Source organism: Cervus elaphus, chromosome 14, assembly GCF_910594005.1.
Source record: "Cervus elaphus chromosome 14, mCerEla1.1, whole genome shotgun sequence".
NCBI lineage: Eukaryota > Metazoa > Chordata > Mammalia > Artiodactyla > Cervidae > Cervus > Cervus elaphus.
In genome coordinates, this window is record NC_057828.1 from 58,022,478 (window position 1) to 58,042,043 (window position 19,566).

Here is a 19,566-nt window from a genome sequence, read left to right on the forward strand (position 1 = left end):
ACTTATTTAATCTTCACCATAATCACATTATTATATTTTAGAGATAAATAAGCAGAGGCAGGAAGAGGTTAAGTCAAAGTTCATCTGCCAGTAGCAGACACAAGCTTCAGATACACTCAGTCTGCCTCTGGACGCACCTTCACACTTCTGGGAGCAGCTCCTTGATCTCACATCTCTTCTGTCCTCTTCCTTCTCCTGCTCTCTCTCCAACAACATTTGATGACTACGGAGCTGAACTAAAACTTGTGGGCTGTTCCATTGTGTTGTAGATCTGTGCTCCAGAATCCACCTCAAGCAGGGCAGGAGAGGGGTGGAGGGTAGGGCTGTGACCTATTGGAACAGCTGGTGCATAGAAAGGGTAAAGGCCTGGCCATCCGATGGCAAAAGGGGAAGGGTAGATGAAAGGGCACCCCTGTGCCTTCCTGGTGACAGGGGTCTTCTGTGCTGGTAAGTGGGAGGCCTCTGGGAAGGGCTGGGGGTCAGAACGGGCTGTGAAATAGACCCTCTGGGTTTGCTATTGCTCTCAGGTGTCCTCAGAAGCCCACCACTCCCGGCTGTGAGCTGATGGAGGGAGAGGGGGAGGGAGACACAGAGGCTCTGTCCCTGAGGTCTCCGCTTGCTTCTTTCTATGCTTGAGGTCTTTTCCTATTTTAAAAATGGTAGGCAATAAATCCCAGAGTGCCTGAAACAGCCAAAAAAGAGAGACTTGCTGAACACACTTTCAAACCCTGAGACCCCGCTCTTGGCCAGGAGACATGCAAACTCTTTTAATAACCTTATTCTGGACCTACTTAAATGGAAACAGCCTCCAGTATTTTTAGCTGCTGTGTAACTGAAGTAAAAACAAAGGGGGGAAATTTCGAATATATTTTTTCCTTTCCTACTTAGAATAAGAAAGAGTTGTTCATTATCTCTTAACTGAATTTTTGCTGGGAAGAGAGGGGAACACTCCAGAGTCCCTCTTGGCTCCTCCCCTGGCCTGGATGGGATTTAAACCCAGAGAGGACAGCTGAGGGAATCAGACAACGAGGGATAGACAAGCACCAAGGTCTGCAGCCCCAGAGGCCAGGCTTCCAGGTAGCAGAAGTATTGGAAGTGGTACCCAACAGCCTCCAAGGTAAGAGCACCAATCTCTGAAGATTCTACCTGTGGGGGGAGGATGGCGGCCAGGTGCGAATAAACTCACAGGCTTCACTTCCCGATCCTAAATATCCAGGCAGAGTAATTAGTCTCCTGTTAACTCCATGAAGTGATATTATTTCCAATTAGGAAATACTATTTCCTAATAATATTTCCCAGGACCTGAGTAACATGTCCCTAACCAATAGTATACTTGATTCCCCAACTGAGCTAAGCACAATCTTCTTACCTGGCCAGATGCAGTCTGTATTGTAGGGAAATTTCCACGTGGAATAATAGATTTTATATTAAATGTTTCTTTTAAGTCTAGCATGTTCTCATCTCTATTTTTTTGCTGGCTTTACAATGGCAAAGACTTCTCTGTTTTTGTTGTTTATCTGCTATATCTCACTTTTAAAAATTCTAAAATGGAGCTTTCATTTTAGTTGTGATCAGGAAACTATTATAACTTTTTTCTTTTCTGGATTTTGTATATTCCAGTAAAGATGATGTTTGTGAATAAACTTGAAGAGCTTTGAAGTTTATTCAAATATTTAATTTGATCTGTTTTGATTCTTATTGTAAGAGGACAATGTCTTTTCTCAAAAGCTTCATGCTATTACCCTCATAATGCCACAAAGGAAACATTTTGAAACCGTTCAAGGAATAATACGGTGGGTTAGTTTTTGGAGATGTTTTCATTTATGTATCTATTTATCTATTTTTATGTTTGGGAGAGAGCTAGGAGAAGGAGAGAGAAAGAATGAGTGAGAACAATCACTTAAAAGCACAAAACTGAGTTGCCTATATAAGCATTAAGAAAAGAACAAGTCCTAATATAAAAATGAGAAACTGCCCAAATCTGGACATAGGTTAACCACAGTGCCCAAAGTCCACTGGTTCTTGGAGAAGCTGAAGTATTACTAAGGTATCGGGTGACACTGCTCAGCCAAGACTATAGATTGGCGGCTGGCTGAGCACAGAGTCTACACGGAAAAAAATCAGTGATTTTTGGCATTTGGGCATTTGTTGGAGACTCAGAATCAAGGTGAGAGTGTTGGGAGAAGGAACTTAGGAAGGAATAAAGAGTACTAGTATCAGTGTTATTTTCCCAGGGAGGAGGGAAAAAACCACCTGACATTCTTTTATGCAATTCTGAATCCTACAATGTCCCCAAGTCTGTGGGCTGCAGTTGACTCCTGGAAGAGAGAAAATAGGACAGCATGACTTGAAATCATCTTGTGGCTTCTGGTTTCCATCCCAGTCCTCGTCTGTGGTTTGAAATGAAGGGTAGACTGAGGTCTGTTCCCAAGAAGATGCCAGAGGAAATCGTGCCCAGACCCAGTGGAAACTCGTGTCCACCCAGTGCTCATTCCAGAGCCTTGGCTCCTATAAGCTCTGGATACAGACATGAGATCATGGTTGAGGTTCTGTAGCAGTATCTGGAGCGGCCAGAATGCGAGCTGATGAAGCTAAGATCTCAGAGCTGAGATCTCAGGGGCTTTGCTGGGTTTCAGCACAGTAGACTCACTGTTAATGTCAACCAGCCACCATCTGAATATGTGCTGTTGGTCTCAAAGAGATCCAGTGAGTGTAGGTGGAGCAGTGCAAGTCCTCGGAAATTAACAAGGAAAAGCCTCTCCTCTTTGATAGATGGCTGGAGCTTTCAAGTTATTTCAATATGTGGAAAACCACATGCTAAACTAAAGAAAGGAATTGCAACTTTTTTATAATGTGCCTCTTTTCATTGTCATCCAGCTGCAAGTATAGTTTCTCATCAGACACCCCTCAGGACCACAGGGAATAAGGTTAATTTTGTATAAGGTAATATTTAGTCATTCTGGATCCTGGGTGCTTGGGTTGATGTGGTTCGAGGTCTCTGAATTTTTGCCCTTGTGCCCATTTTGTCTTCTCCTCATGCATGAGCCTGTGCATTCCCTTGAAAGCAAAATGAAGGTCTTTTTTTTTTTGGTGACCTTCCTGGGGGATAAATAAATATCTTTGCTAGAGCTTCTAAACATTCTTAGTATAGAGGCTGGCACATAATAAGTGCTTAGAAAATGGTAGCCACTTTCTCATCACCCATGTGAGCCTTTGCAAGGTGGATTAAGATTCAATTGATAGAGACTTCCCTGGTGGTCCAGAGTTTAAGAATATGCCTTGTAATGCACAGGACATAGGTTTAATCCCTGGTCAGGGAACTGAGATTCTACATGCCTTGGGGCAACTAAGTCTGTGTGCCACAACTACTGAGCCTATGCACCACAGTGAAAGATTTATGATGCATGAATATCTTGAGTGCCCTAAGACCTGATGCAATCAAATAAAAAAAAATGTTAAAGAGAGATTCAGTTGATAGAACAAAACAATCACACGAGCAATCCAAGAAAAAGTGATTGAGTGCTGAGGCTGGGTCAGGAATGCCATCCTTTATCTTTTCCAGCCTATGGCACATGGGCAGACTTGATAGAGTTCTTTGTGAGAAGGGGTATTGCATGGTAATGTGAGGTCTTCACAAGGATTTCTTGGCCCCTCACTAGGTGTATTCCACTGAGCTAGCAGAGTGGTTGAATTGGGGGAACTGAGGTCTGAAATGTGACCATATTAAGCCTTATCACATAAAATCAATTTTTTATCCTCACTCACAACTTGCTGACTCATGTCCTATAGAGAATGCCTGTGCAGAGTCCAACGTCACAAAGACTGGAAATGAAAGTGCCCATATATACTTGGTTTGTCTAAAGAGTGACCCAGACAGAAACAGTATGACCTTGTGCATCATTTGTTGTTGTTGTTTAGTCACTAAGTTGTGTCCGACTCTTTTGCAACCCCATGGATCGCAGCCCACCAGGCTCCTCTGTCCATGGGATTTCCCAGGCAAGAATACTGAAGTGTCTTGTCATTTTCTTCTCTAGGGGATCTTCCTGACCCAGGAAGTGAACCCACATCTCCTGCTTTGGCAGGAGAATTCTTTATGATTGAGCCACCAGGGAAGGCCTTGTGTATCACTGGTGTTTGCAACCTGCAGGAGAAAAAGATACAGAGGTGAAACTCCTTACTTAAGATTTCCAGGCCAGGGTGAGTTGAGCCATGGCAAGTACTCAGTTGCATGAGAACTTGCTCTCCTAGACTGTGTTTGAGTTAAAAGACCCTGGAGTCACTCAGGGTGCAGACTGTAGATCACTGGTGAATATGCCAGAGGGAGTTTGGGGGAGGAGTAAATTTTCCAGGGAACATTTGTGACATCACCACATCCCTAGCTGCCCACCTCCTTCACTTTCCTTCCTAGCTCAGTGATGTTCACCCTTTCATTTGGGGACAGAATATCTTTTAAAGTGATTCCACCCTGAAACCCAAGATAATACAGTTTTTCTAAAACCCAAAGCAGTGCTCTTATTTGCTGTGGTTAACTGTAAGGGCAAGATGAGGTAATAAGGGAATCAGAGAAAGCCCTAAATTTAAATAGATCTGTAATGGTAGCTAAGAAATTGGCTGTTACTCTCTTTGATGTAAGTAGTATATTTTATTCCTGCCCTTCTTTGGAGAAAATGAAGTGACATAAATACCACCAGCCCTAGGACTGGAGAGGACCCTCTGGGATCAGAGTCCATCCTGCTCCTCTGGCCAAAGACTTGGTTGGTAATTACCCCTACAACAGATGTCTTGGTCTGCTCTGTGTTTCCTAGGAAGAGAGCTTTCTAGCCTCTCAAGATAACTGACCAGAATTTAACCTCTTTATGGGACAAACATAGGGGTTTATCCTTGGTACTGCTCAGAAAAAGTTTGTGTTTAACTGAGCACTCAGTATGCCTTGGGCTTCCTTTATTTTGGAGAATCCCTCTCTTAAACATTTCAGGAAGGCGGACATTTGGTCTCTTTTCACATGTCGTAATCTTATTGGATTTTTTCCCATTTGATGCAATAATTATAGCAGAGAAATGAAGAACACGGATATAGGGAGTGACAGACCTGGTCTTGATTCCAGCTTGGGATATACTTCATAGCTCAGATGGTAAAGAATCCACCTACAATGCAGAAGACCTGGGTTCAATTCCTGGGTTGGGAAGATCCCCTGGAGAAGGAAATGGCAACCCACTTCAGTCTTCTTGCCTGGGAAATCCCATGGACAGAGGAGCCTGGTGGGCTATAGTCCATGGCGTCGCTAGAGTCAGACACGACTGAGCAACTATTACACTTGCTTCTTATTAGCTGTGTGTCCTTAGGCAACTTACTTAACCTCTCTGAGCACCTGTAACAAAGAATGACATCAATTGACTACCAAGATTTTGAGGATTAAATGAGAATGCTGTCTCATTATTAAGCGTGTGGCACAGTACCCATCATCTAATAAAAACACAAGCAAAAACACACCAACAAAAACCCAGTGGCTATTCTTATTTACACAAAATATTACTTTGGCCAGGACTGTGCTGTAAGGCTGTGAGTATGGGGAGGTTTAACACAGTCAGGGCCACTGTCATCCCTGAGCTTACAGGGATGTCTGGGCTAGGAACTCACATACAGATTGGGGAGCTCTCAGTGTTTAGTTGGAAATGAAAGCCACGGGGGTAGATGTGCCTGCCAAAAGAGAATGAAATAAAGCATAAACGTAGAGCCCAGTGACATCAGCTCAGCTTCAGGGCCAAACTAGGGGCACCATCCATCCAGTTCAGGGTCAGCAGGATACACCTCAAAGAGCCTTTCTCAGAACAGCAATAGGAGGCAGCATTTGTCCTGAGTTTTAATGCACGCTGCTCCTATTTCTCCCCATCACCCACTGCCCCTCCTGAAGACAGAATTGAGTAAAGGTTCAGTCAATGAAGGGCTTCCCAGGTGGCACTAGTGGTAACAAACCTGCCTGCCAATGCAGGAGATGCAAGAGACTTGGGTTCGATCCTTGGGTTGGGAAACATTTCCCCTGGAGCTACTCACTCCAGTATTCTTGCCTGGAGAATCCCTGTGGACAGAGGAGCCTGGCGGGCTACAGTCCATAGATTTGCAAAGAGTTGGACATGACTGAAGCGACTTAGCATGCGCTGCACGCACGTCAATCAATGAAACTGATTCTCCAGGATGCCTGGTTTCCTGTGCGCGTTTTCCCGGCGCTCCTATACCCTTTGCCAATATATTCCTACGGCAGTTACTCTTCTCTCCACGGAAAACTGTTCCTCAACAGGATAATCATCCCCATTCAGAAACTTGCCCTGCATTTTTCTGGGTGACGTGTACTGCCCTCCCTGTCTCCTCCCCATCCTCACAGAGCTCTGTCTGTGGTCACCGTTCATAAAAGAGTGGGTAAAGTCATCCCTTTCTTTCCCTAAGCCTCCTGCCACGTGTGGGAAAGAGAGCCAGAAGGCATCTCCTCCCACCCATTACCCTTGACAGAAGAGCTAGGTTGAGGACTCCCCTATTCTCATCATGTTTCGAGAAATACCCCCGCTAGGAAAATCTGACCTCAATGTGTGGCATCCAAGAGGCTGTAATTAGCAAGGACATCTTGCTACAACTCAGAGGGATGGGTGACAGTGAACACTCCTACAAGGGCTTCTGGGGTTTCTCCTACTCCAGGCTTCAAAGACAAACACCGTGAGACTGGCCTATGCCCAGTCCCGCTGTGGTTTATGACGAGTCCATGGATTGCTTTGCATTTGTTCAGAACTTCAGAAAACCATCTGCACTCCATTTATATTTTGGAGAATAGCAAGCCATGGGCTGGGGGTTGGGGGGAGGCGTTGGATAACAGCAGTGGGCAGAGAGGTCTGAAGCCTGCCTTTTTAGCTCTGTTGTTGCCCGGGAAGCGGAGATTTGACAGTGGAAACTTGTGTGCAGCCCGTACCTAGAAAGTGCTTTTTCAGATCCATCTGTGTGGTAACTGGTGACGGCAGAGTGCCCAGGAGTTAGTGGCTCAGTTGGTGGACACTGCACCTGGGTTCCAATCTATGATCTTGCAGTCTCCTTGCACAATCAGGGGCACATTGCTTGTTGTCTGTGAGCCTCATCCTAGGGAAGTAAGCAGAGAATGTCTGTGTGACTGATTTATCACGCAACTGAACTTTGGAAGACAGTAACGATGAAATACGATCATTTTTATCCTACACCTACCTTCCAAGTCACTCTACCGGTGCTCCTCACCTTCTCCATCTTCTGACAAAGCTCTCCAGCAGATTCCAGGGCTCTGCTGGTCATTTTGGGGGTTGCAAGAGAACCCCTTTTTGTGAAAGGTCCATTCCCATATCAGAGTCTCGGTCTCCCACCCAGGCTGCATCTTTTCTCTTTACTCAGTTTAGGGTGATGTTGGAATCCAAAGATGAGTGAGCGGGTGGGGGCGGGGGGGTCACGGTTGGCCTGGTAAGTTGCTTTCCTTCTTGCCTCTCCCCCTTTCCAGCTGGCACATTGCTCACTGAGGCAGGGTAGGGGGTCAGAAGAGAAGGGAAAAGGCAGTTCATTAAGCAAGGGCTGTTATAGTTCCCTCTGGTTATCGGATGCCTTGTTAAGGCAGCTGCTCCCAGAGTGGGTTCCATCTGCCCCCTCTTTTCTTCAGACCATCCCCATTCTACCCTCTGAGCACCTCCTCTGGTAGTTCGCCCCCTGGAGTGAGCTGGGGCAGGGTGCATCTCAACTCTGGCCCCCGCTGCATCATTTTTTGTGGCATGAACTTCACCTGTGGACGGACTTACATACCTTGTCTCCCCAAACTCTTGGGTGCAAGCCCTCCCACTGTGGCTTCCCTCCAGTGTCTGCTATGCAGCCTGTTCCAGGTAAACTCCCATCTCTGAATTCCCCCAGGCAAGGGGCAGGCACTGTATTCACCTCTTATTCACCTCAAATTCCCCATCCCCAGAAACCCTCCAGAAGAACAGCTTTCTCTAAAATGTGTGGGGACTTATTAACCAACTGTCTAAATCAGTTGATGACAAGAAATATCTTACTGACCAGTCCATTACCTCTGCAAGCTTTTGGGTCCAGTTCCGGGAATGTAGTAAGTGCTCAGAAGAGGTATGCTATTACTATTATTAATAATACATGCTTTGGATAATATTAATAGAAAGAGCCAAGATGGAGTGAGTGTAGCAAAGGGGTAACATGAAGAAGAGCTTTCTTTTGGGGCTGTTCTGATTAGTTCACAATGGTGGTACAACCTTTGGGTACAACATATAGGATATTTGTCCAAAGGAGGGGATTGCATAGAAATGTTGTATACTGAACTCACCCATTATTTGTCACATCAGTGAAGAACAAGCACAGGCTTGCAATCAGATGCACCGAAATGAGAATCCTGTCTGTGTTGCCTACTAGTTGAGCAGCTCCTGGTGAGTGAGCTGACTCTCAACACCTGGTTCTTCACCCAGGGTAAGGAGAACAACACCAATCTTACATGAGGATTAATGCATCTGGTCAATGCCTTGCACGTAGCAGCAACTTGACAAATAACATTTAATGTTGTAATGTTATTATTTTTTAAATAACAGTTCTGCCAGGGTCCTTCAGCCTTTATTTCCTCCACTTTCTGATACGAAATAAATGGTGACTATTAAGAATTAAAGATTTTACACAGTACTAGAATTTGGCTTAATGACTAGGGAGTTTCCCTTTTTTCTGCCCAGAAATAGTCTGCCCAGGTCAATTCTTTTGATGGCGTTCTGCTGATTTCAACTACTGATGTGGAGGAGAGGCAGCATCAGATAGGACACATGGGGGTTTCTAGGATTCTAGCAGCTTCCCTAGTGGCTCAGGGCTTCCCTGGAGGCTCAGACAGTAAAGAATCTGCCTGCAATGTGGGAGACCTGGGCTCGATCCCTGGATCAGGAAGATCCCCTGGATAAGGAAATGGCAAGCCACTCCAGTATTGTTGCCTGGAGAATCCCATGGACAGAGGAGCCTGGCGGGCTACAGTCCCTGGGGTCACAAAGAGTTGGACACGACTGAGTGACTAACAGTTTCACTTTCACTAGCAGTATTCTAGTTCTTCTAAAAAATTTTTAATTGACAACAACATTACATTAGTTTCAGGTGTACAATGTAGTAATTTTATATTTCACAGGTTACATCTCATACATTATAAGTTGTAAAATAGTGACTATATTTGCTCTGCTGTACTTATATCCTTGTAACATTTATTTTATACCTAGTAGTATGTACCTCTTAATCCACTTAACTTCATTTGCTCTCCCCCACCTCATTCCTCTTTGATAACCACTAATTTTCTCTATCTGTGTCTGTTTCTCTTTTATTTATTCATTTATTTTTAAGATTCCACATATTAGTGAAAAAGTAGAGTATTTATTTTTCCCTGTTTGACATTTCACTAAGCATAATATCTTCCAGGTCCACAGTATTCTAGTTCTTAATTTGGATGGTGGTTCCATGACTGTTACCTTTAAAACAGTTCATTGTGTGTGTGTGTTCAGTCGCTAACTCGTGTCTGACTCTATGCAACCACAAGGACTGTAGCCTGTCAGACTCCTCTGTCCATAGTATTCTCCAGGGAAGAATACTGGAGTGGGTTGCTGTTTCCTCCTCCAGGAGATCTTCCCAACCCAGGGATCAAACCTGGGTCTCCTGTGTCTCCTGCATTGGCAGGTGGATTCTTTACCACTGAGCCACTGGGAAGCCCATAATTGTTCATTAGAACTATTCAATTTATGTTGTATATTCTTTTCAATGTCACCCTTCCCAATAAAAGAGATAAGAGAAAAAAGGAAGTCATACTGAGTAGCTGATTAAAATTAAAACCTCAAAATAATTATTGAGGCCTTACTATGTGCTTGGCAGGGCTTTCAGGTGGCTCAGTGGGTAAAGAATCCCCCTGCTACCCAGGAGACATGGGTTCAATCTCTAAGTCTGGAAGATTTCCTAGAGGAGGGAATGGCAACACACTCCAGTATTCTTGCCTGGGAAACCCTATGGACAGGGGAGCCTGGTGGGCTACAGTCCATAGCGATAGCTTATGGTGAATGATGTCAGATTCATGATCTCTGAAGAAGATTTAGCTTCGGGACCAAGGACCAGGCTTGATCACTCAAGAGCTTTTGTGTAGCAGAATTTTATTAAAGTATAAAAAGGGGCAGAGAAAGCTTCTGACATAGACCTCAGAAGGGGGACGGAGAGTGCCCACTTGCTAGTCTTAGCAAGTGAGTGATGATGTACTTTTTAATTGGTTATTACAATAAATCAAAAGAATGTCGCAAGGTTGTAAAGGTCTTGCTAGACCCACTCCCACAATATATATTTTAAGATGACAGGATTTGCCAAAAGGTTCTCAAGAAGGAGACACATTTCCTCAAGCAGGATACATTGTTATATACAGAATTTAAGGCAAAACATATCCTTGAGCAAGATGAGTTGTTTTGTTGTGCAATCATCAGTTCTGCGCTTAAAGAAAAACAGTTTGTCCTTTTCTCCTCCTTGAGAACTCCAGACCCCTTTCTCCTCCTTGGGGACCCCCAGACTTCTTATCAGCCTACCTAGGAGTTGGCTCTCTCAGTAGGGTCACGAAGAGTCAGACACAGCTGACGTGACTGAGCATGCACACATGTGCCTGGCATGGTGCTGAGTGCCTTCCACACACAATGCAGTCAAGCAGCCACTGCTATTCCCACTTGACAACTGAGGAGGCTAAAGCTCAGTTGGTGATGGACAGGGAAGCCTGGAGTGCTGCAGTCCATAGGGTCGCAAAGAGTCAGACGTGACCGAGCGACTGAACTGAACTGAACTCGCAGGGATAGACACCTAGGACCTGCCCCATTTGTCCTTTCAGTACATAGGAGCTGCCTCGCACACATAGAGGGAGACCCTGAGCTTGCCTGGGACACAGCCAGGGAAAGGACTAGGCTTCCTGATTTCTCCAGTCTCTAGTACAAATGCTTGTGAGTCTGGAGTTGGTCACAGGAGTCCATTGTCAGGAGGCAGCTCTGCAGACTGGTTTCTGGATGACAGCTTGACTGACAGGCATACTGGTTGGTGACAGTACCTGCAAATCAACATGAGGTGCAAGCCAGGTCCCTGGCATCTGCCCTGACTCAGCTTGTTAGTGATCAAGAATGTGCCATCCCAGATGGGGGCCAGGGGCCCCAGGAGAGATGGGGTCCTCCTGAGCACAGATGGTGCCAGGGGTCTGCACCGTCTGTGGGCGGCAGAGGTGGTGGAACATAACAGCCAACTCTGGTCCAGGTGGCCTGACTTACTAACCACCTGAGCACCAGAGGAGTTGGAGGCTGACTGAAACCCTCAGCATGCGGGGCTCTGTGCTCCTGTCTTGGGGGCGGTCCCCAAGAGGACTTGGCTTTGGGTCCTGACCTTAAAAGGCTTATGGTCTTGTGTGGACACAAGTTGCATCCAAGAGTAATTACAAGGCAAGAACCACTGCTAAGAGATGCTCAGAGGGACCCATACACTGCTCTGAATGCTTAGCAGAAGGAGAGCTAATTTCCAGCTGAGGTGAGGGAGGGGGTGTTAGAGAAGACTTTGTGGAGAGGTTATTTTTGATTAGAAATTCTGCTCTCTTGCTCGTTTGTGGGCAGAGGTGGTGAGTGGGACACTGGCCTGGGGGGCTGAGAACAGGTTCTGCCCTTTCTGGCCGTGGTACCCAGGTCAACACACTCTATCCCATGAGCCTCTGCCTCCTCATCTTCACGAGGCAGCATGATGACGCGGTACCAGAACAGACTCTGGTGTCAGATTTCTTGGGTTCACATTCTGCCACTCTCAGCCATGTGTGCCTGTGGGCAAGTCATTTGAGGTAGCTATGCCTCAGTTTCCCTATCTCTAAAATGGAGATAACCACATATTCCATGAAGAGTTGTTGTGACGATTGAATGATAATAAATGTAGAATGTTTAGAACAGTGCCTGGCACACAACTTGTGCTCCACGTACAGCCACAATTGTTAGTGTTGTCAGGATGGATTAGGGCGAGCAAAGCTTGGCACAAAGTATGCCCTGACTACAAGAAGTCATTCTTGTTATTACTAAAGTGCAGGTGAAATACAGAATTAGAAATGAAGAGGAAGGCCTCCCAGGGAGTAGGAACAGTGTCAGCAAAGCAGGAGGCAGGAATGTGCAATGTGTGAAGAAGGAACAAAAAAAATAATCTAATTCGAGCCCTCAGGAGATAGAGGATGAAATCTTTCTGCTGGTTTCTCAGCATCCCGTGGTCCCTTAGAAACCATTAAAAAGGCCAATTTCCATCAGCAGATATCCCTGGCTTTCTTTTGCATGTTCTTCTGAATGCAGGCTTCCAGGAGCATCGGTTCCCTGTCTCCCCAAGGATGGGTCTCCAGGGGAGGTTCTGCTTCCCCCTGGGGCTCCTGCTGGGCTATGTGCTCTTGGTGGCCTCAGCCCCAGCCACTCTCGAGTCTTCTGGATGCAGCGAGAAGGAGCAGCAGGTCACTGTCAGCCACACCTACAAGATCGACGTGCCCAAGTCCGCCTTGGTCCAGGTGGAGGCTGACCCCCAGCCCCTTCGTGGTGATGGAACCTCGCTCCTGGCCCCAGAGGAGATCGAGGAACAGAATATCGTCTTCAGGCACAACATCCGCCTGCAGACGCCACAGGACTGTGAGCTGGCAGGCAGCGTGCGGGACCTCCTGGCCCGGGTGAAGAAGCTGGAGGAGGAGATGGCGGAGGTGAAGGAGCGGTGCAGCGCCCAGCGCTGCTGCCCGGGAGCAGCTGGTGAGCACACTACCTGGTAACCATTCAACAAACACTGAATGAGCACCTTCAGGTGTTCTACCAGGCTCGTGAGCACCCTGCCTCTCACTCTGGGTTTTCTCTAAGGGGGATGTCATCACTGGTACTAGCTCTAGGGGTTATCTTCAAGCCTGAGCAGGGAGGGACCAGCAACTCTTAAAGTGAGCCTGGACTCTTGGGTCAGTGCTTCCAGAAGAGAATGCTTCTGGGCGCAGTTTTATCTGCGGATCCAATCTCTCCTTCGCTTTATAAGAGAAAGCGATAGGTTGGAGAGGAAAAAAGGTCGGTGGCTTGGAGCTAGACAGGATTGGGTACAAATCTCAGTTCTGCCATTCTTTAGTGTGTGACTTTGGGCAAATTTCTTAAGTTTCCTCACTGTCTGCTGAGAATAATTCTATCAGCTAGTCTAAGTTCTGAGAACTAGAGATGATATACAGATTTTTTGGCCCATTATTTAGCAGACTGTTAATTCTTTTGTTAGTAATAAAGTACTACAATTTGACTTTACAAATAGTGAGCACCTCCATCACCACATTTTTTTTTCAACATAAACTGCCCATATTATTATCCAAAGAGTAATAACTGGTGATACTTCGGCATACATTTTAATGCTAGAAGAAATTGCTACCATTAAGAGCGCCTCATATAGGCCAGACGCAGAACTAGACACGGAGGACGCTGCGCGGGAATAAAATGGCAATTAAAGAGCATGAAACTGCCCCTGAGCAGCCTGAAGGTCAAACATTTTTAGGAAGGAAAGAGGGTGTTCTGGAAGTCAGGAGCTGGGGCTGGTGAGCAGACCAAGAGGACTGACCCATCCTCCAACTGCCTCTTGCTGTCTGGGATTAGAGAAGGGAGCCTGGTTAACCCTTCTCCCATCTGTTATCCCCATAATGAGACCGGGCTGTTTTATAGCTTCTGCAGGTCCACCTTTCAGGCTTCAACTTCAGCTCATTTCCTAAGGACTCAGACTTGCTAGGTTGAGCTCCTCCAATCAAGACAAACTCCCACCCAGCCTAACTCTCTCCTCCCACCCCAGGAGCTCTGCCCCTTAGAATAAGCTGGCCCACTGATACCCAGGTTGGAACATTTAAGGCGCTTTCATAGAAAGGTACTAAATAATTAGCATCATTTACCGGGAGGTGGTGGGGGAACCAAGTGAAGTCACAGGAGCGCTTGGGATGGAAAGGGAAAGGTTAGTGTGGCCCCTGTGACTTATCAGGCATAAAGTATAGATTTCGCAGGTTCGAGTCTGACCCACGGTGGAAAGGGCAGGCTCCTAGTCTTCCCTATAGACCCTACCCTCCTCTACAGAAGGAGTCTTGCAGAATCCTGAAATCCTCTGCTTTCAGGGTCCTCAGGGATGGAGGGTCCCCATTCACAAGCCCTCCAGCCTCCGCTGACTGTTCCCCTCCCTCTCGGGCAGGTCTGAGCCGCCACTGCAGCGGCCACGGGACCTTCTCCCTGGACACGTGCAGCTGCCACTGCGAGCATGGCTGGGAGGGCGCCGACTGCGAGCGGCTCGCCTGCCCCGGCGCCTGCAGCGGCCACGGGCGCTGCGTGAACGGCAGCTGCGTGTGCGAGCCGCCCTACGTGGGCGCCGACTGCGCCTACCCCGCCTGCCCCGAGAACTGCAGCGGGCACGGCACATGCGTGCGTGGCGTCTGCCAGTGCCACGAGGACTTCACGTCGGAGGACTGCAGCGAGCGGCGCTGCCCCGGCGACTGCAGCGGCCACGGCTTCTGCGACACCGGCGAGTGTTACTGCGAGGAGGGCTTCACCGGCCTCGACTGCGCCCGGGGTGAGAGCGGAGATGCGCCTGGGCCCGCCTCTCTTCTGACCCGGCCCCCATGGTCCAGGCGCCCTTTAACCGTCAGTGTACATTTTGTCCTAAGTAGGGCACCCCACCTTTATTAGCCTACACCAGAATCCCCTGGAAAGCATGTGAAAATACAGATTCCTGGGTCCCTCTCAGAGGTTCTGATTCAGCAGGTCTGAGGTAGGGCCCTAAGAACTTGCATTTCTAACAAGTTCCAAGGTGATGCTGATACCACTGGTTTGAGGACCAGTAGTCTTAGGTGGTCTAGTGTGTGTGTGTGTGTGTGTGTGTGTGTGTGTGTAGGTGCTACTGAATGAAGTCTTGTAGACCCAGCTCAGGCCCTGACCCTGCTGAGGCTCTGTGCCTGGCCGGGGAAGGGTTGCAGTTCTAGCTGCCAATAATAAAACTTAAGCTGAGATCCCTACAGCACAAGCTTTATTCAGTGGTGGAAGAAGTGCACAGATCTACTGGCCCAGCTAGCAAGAGAGATTTAATTTTAAAGAGTAAAAACAAAGGAAGGAGGAGTAAGGTTAATGCTGGGGAGGTGTGTGCATTAGACTACCTGAGAAGGAGCAGTGCTTTTTCAAAGGAGTGGGGTGCCACTCTCTTTTCATCATTTTTTTGACTCCTAATGTCCCAGTCAATGCTGCTGGTAGGCATGTCATTTAATATGCCACTATAGAAAATCAGGGTAGAGTGAGACTCAGGGTCTGTTGGAAGTTAGATTCACCATCTTGGTCCCAGCTGGTTCTCTCTCTCTTTTTTTTTTTTTTGTAGCTTGCTTTCTCATCTCTGGACCATGTAAAGATTAATGTTAACTCCTATTAAAGGCATAGGTTGGACGGTTTTGAACTAAGACTTGGAGCATCACTGGAGACATAGGGGGGGTCAATATTAACTCCTAACCAGATAATAACTTCTGTGGGGGGGGGGATCCACCGTGGTGCCTTACACAGGCTGTGTATCCTCCCCACCCACCATCATAGCGTTAAGCAGTGGACTGGCCAAAAAGTTCACTCGGGGTTTTCCATACACTATGATTTGGCCGACCCAATATAAAGTAGGTGCTCAAGGAATACATTTTGGCTCTGGATCCCCAGCCCTGTTCCCTCACTGTCTCCACCCCTGTTCTTGTTCTGTGTGCAGTGGTTGCCCCCCAGGGACTGCAGCTGCTCAAGAGCACAGAGGATTCCCTGCTGGTCAGCTGGGAGCCCACCAGCCAGGTGGACCACTACCTCCTCAGCTACTACCCACTGGGGAAGGAGCTCTCCGTGAAGCATGTCAGAGTGCCCAAGGAGCAGCACAGCTACGAGATCCTTGGTTTGCTGCCTGGAACCAAGTACATCGTGACCCTGCGCAATGTGAAGAAAGAGATTTCCAGTAGCCCACAGCATCTACTGGCCACCACAGGTGAGAAAGGAGCCAGGTTTCCCCAGAGAGGTCCTGCTCTATACATCTTCTTCCATTGTCCCCACAAGTACCCTTCTACTACTCAGGCCATTGCTCTGGTTTGGGGTTTGAAAAACACAGCTGCTGCAATCCTAGGTTCTGAAGAAAAGTCTCCATTCTTATTCCCCTCTCTCTGCTCCTTGATTATTGGGTCCTCCAAGCCAGTGATGGAGCCTGCTGGATTGGGAATTACAGCGTCTTCTCTATTTCCTGAGATTGTTATTCATCAGTCATTCAGTTGAGTCTGACTCTTTGTAGCCCCATGGACTGCAGCACACCAGGCTTCGCTGTCCTTCACCATCTCCCAGAGTTTGCTCAAATTCATGTCCATTGCATCGATGATGCCATCCAACCGTCTCATCCTCTGTTGTCCTCTTTTCCTGCCCTCAATCTTTCCCAGTGTCAGGGTCTTTTCCAGTGAGTCAGCTTTTCCTATCAGGTGGCTTTTCCTATCAGAGTATTGGAGCTTCAGCTTCAGCCTCAGCCCTTCCAACAAATATTCAGGGTTGATTTGCTTTAGGACTGACTGACTTGATCTCCTTGCTGTCCAAGGGACTCTCAAGAGTCTTTTCTGGTTGCCCTGGCACCCATGTACAAGCAGCCATGGAGAGGACACCTGCATCCTCACTGAGCCTCTGAACAAGGTCAAGTTGGTATGATTGGGGGTCTGCTGAAGCCACCTGTATCAGTTAGATTCATCTCAGCAGGAAAGAAAGGGAACAAACGGGGCAGCTTAGAAAGTTTAGTGAAGAGGTTATTTATAAAGGTATAGATAGGGTTTGGATGATGAAATACTCAGGACTAGTGTCAGTGGGGATCTACCCAAGTCTGAAGGGGCAGGGGATGGAAGTTGGTACTGGGACCCGGAAAGAGCTTTGGGAGATGGCTGCCTGATGAAGTGCCTTTGGTAGAGGAATGCAGGCAGTCACTGTGTTCTCATCAGGAGGCAGTGAAGGAGAACAGTTGCTCAAACTCTCTCTCCTGCCCTCTGGTCTTCTAGTCTCACTGGCTGCACATGACCAGAAACCAGAGGGCCAGGGAACCCAGCTAACACATTTCAGAGGTCATAATCTGGGATACAGAACAGGAAGGCAGATGGATCTGGAAGGACAGAGTCTCTATGGCACCACTAAATGCTACCAAGATGTTTGGAAGGACAAGCATCACTGCTTATTCTTTAGAAATTATTCATTCCTATGAAAGTACCTGAGACAGTCTAGATCTTCAAGGGTTCAGAGAAACCTAGCTGTTCAAGTGATTCAAATTCATTCCTTTTCTCAACATACTTTATTGAACATTTACTTGAACATTTATCTGAACATTGCCAGGCACTGTTCTGGGATTCCCTTGTGGCTCAACTGGTAAAGAATCTGCCTGCAATGTGGGAGACCTGGGTTTGATCCCTGGGTTGGGAAGATACCCTGGAGAAGGGAAAGGCTACCCACTCCAGTATTCTGGCCTGGAGAAGTCCATGGAGTCTAGAGTCCACAGTCCATGGGGTTGCAAAGAGTCGGACATGACTGAGTGACTTTAAAAAAACAAAAAGTCACTATTCTAGGTGTGATAAAAATGAGCTGCCTCCGTTTTCTCCTAAACTCTCAAGGAAAGGCCAGGGAGACCCCAAGATGGGCCTTGGGAATGCAGTGTCTTTGCAGAAGTATCTGGCTGCCTGTTCATTTTAGTAGTAAGAATAGAAAAGGGTAGGAGTAGCTCAGTGCTTGAAAGAATGTGAAGGACTTATCCTCTTTGGGAGAACAGTTTGTGACTGCTATTGTCAATGCCCTCTAGCCAAAGACCTCTCAAAACACCCCTGTAGTTGAACAAGTTGGGTTTATTGATTGTTGCCTCATGGGAGCTCACACAATGGGGGACCATGGGTGTCTCAGGAAGACAGTGTTTGAGGGGTCTGGTGTAGGATTTGGACTTATGTTAGGTGATCTGAGAGAAGGGTTAGGGAAGCAGGGATTTACTTTCTATTGCATACTGTCATGAACTGGGGATAATCCTGTGATTGTTATCTTAGTGAATCTTATCTAGAAAGAGGGCAGACTAGAGGGAGGCTAAAGCTGTCATTGGTTTAAAAAAGGGAGGGGGAATAGTCACTCATATTAGTCAGGAGGGAGGATGTTTAGTCATTTTTGTGATTTGGATGATGTTTGGTTCATGTTTTGCCTGTGTGCAGACATGATCTTGGAATGGTCTTGTTTCATCTTGATTTTTCTGCTGCTGATGTCCTGTGAGATTGTATTTATTTATTTAGGCCGCTCCCGGTCTTGGTTGTGGCAGTAAGGATCTTTACTGTGGCATGCATGTGGGATCTAGTTTCCTGACAAGGGATGGAACCTGGGCCCCTGCATTGGGAGCACAGAGTCTTACCCACTGAGCCACCAGGGAAGTCCCTGTGAAATTGTGTATGTTCAATGGGAGAACATCTCTCTCCTGTGAGAATCAGGCTCTGCCCGCCACCCGCCCCCCCACCCCCCAGCCCTGCTGCTTTTTCTCTTTTTGTTTTTGTCTGACTGCCCCTGTCTTCAGCCAGGACAGTGCCCACAGTCTCTCAATGAAGAGCAGAGACATCTGTTCTGAAAGTCTTAGCAGTCACTCCTGGCTTCTTGCCCTGGGGACTTGTAAAATCCTGCAAAGAGGACTGCAAAGACTGCAAAGTCGTCTAATCCAATTCAAGTGAAACCCTTTCTGATTTGTTCCTCCAGGGGACCTCAGCCTGAGAGACACTTATCCCCGTGCTCACCTTGTGCATTTTCCATGAAGTTCCTGCTTTTTCACTTGTGAGCCATGTCGTGCCCCTTCTGTAACCCTCGAGTCATTTTCATTATTCACCTCTTGACCTGTTTCCTCAAGGAACTGCCATCTTTGAGGGAAGAACCTGGAGGCTCGCAGGTGAAAGGCAGAGCTTGGGAGGGAGTGCTTCAGGGAAAAGGCTCCGTGAAACTCTATATCCATAACAGAGAGATTCAGAAACATTCAGAGCCACAGGCCTTGAGAGTTCGCCCCTTGACTGATGCACAAATTCTCTGTTCTGTGTCCTTGACAAAGGGTCAGTCAGCCTGGTGGGAACACCTTCAGAACCAAGGCACAGGAGGTGAGGAAGGGGGCGAGGCTGAGAGTCTGGGGCTTGTCTTTCCTGTTCCAAACTTCAGGCTAGGCGACACTGGCCTGGGAGGCGGCCATCGGAATTCAAGCCCTCCCAGAGACCCCAGACCCCTCTCTAATACCAGCGCCCAAAAGTCCTTCCCACAGAGCCACACCAGCAATCCATTCCTTGGTAACAGGCATCATATTTTCATTTTCTTCTGAGTGGATGGGTGAACATTTAGCCATTAATACTTCGTGTGGCAGTGGTATGGTTTAGTTGCTCAGTCATGTCCAACTCTTGCAACCCCATGGACTGTAACTTGCTTAGCTCCTCTGTCCATGGAATTTCCCAGGCAAGAATACTGGAGTGGCTGTCCATTTCCTTCTCCAGGGGATCTT

At 47.3% G+C, this 19,566-nt stretch overlaps 1 protein-coding gene across 6 annotated transcripts in view; it reads left to right on the plus strand.

The window, feature by feature from the left end:
* The first annotated feature begins 961 nt into the window (after nucleotides 1-961).
* The window catches only part of TNN (tenascin N), a 71,508-nt gene continuing 52,903 nt past the window's right edge, over nucleotides 962-19,566 (plus strand). For all 6 annotated transcript variants that reach the window (XM_043924613.1, XM_043924614.1, XM_043924615.1 and 3 more), the window contains exons 1-4: nucleotides 962-1,117; nucleotides 12,351-12,788; nucleotides 14,233-14,607; nucleotides 15,772-16,035. In XM_043924613.1, coding sequence (XP_043780548.1) covers nucleotides 12,386-12,788; nucleotides 14,233-14,607; nucleotides 15,772-16,035 — 1,042 coding nt within the window. In that variant the 5' untranslated portion in view covers nucleotides 962-1,117; nucleotides 12,351-12,385. The remainder of the gene's footprint in view (nucleotides 1,118-12,350; nucleotides 12,789-14,232; nucleotides 14,608-15,771; nucleotides 16,036-19,566) is intronic.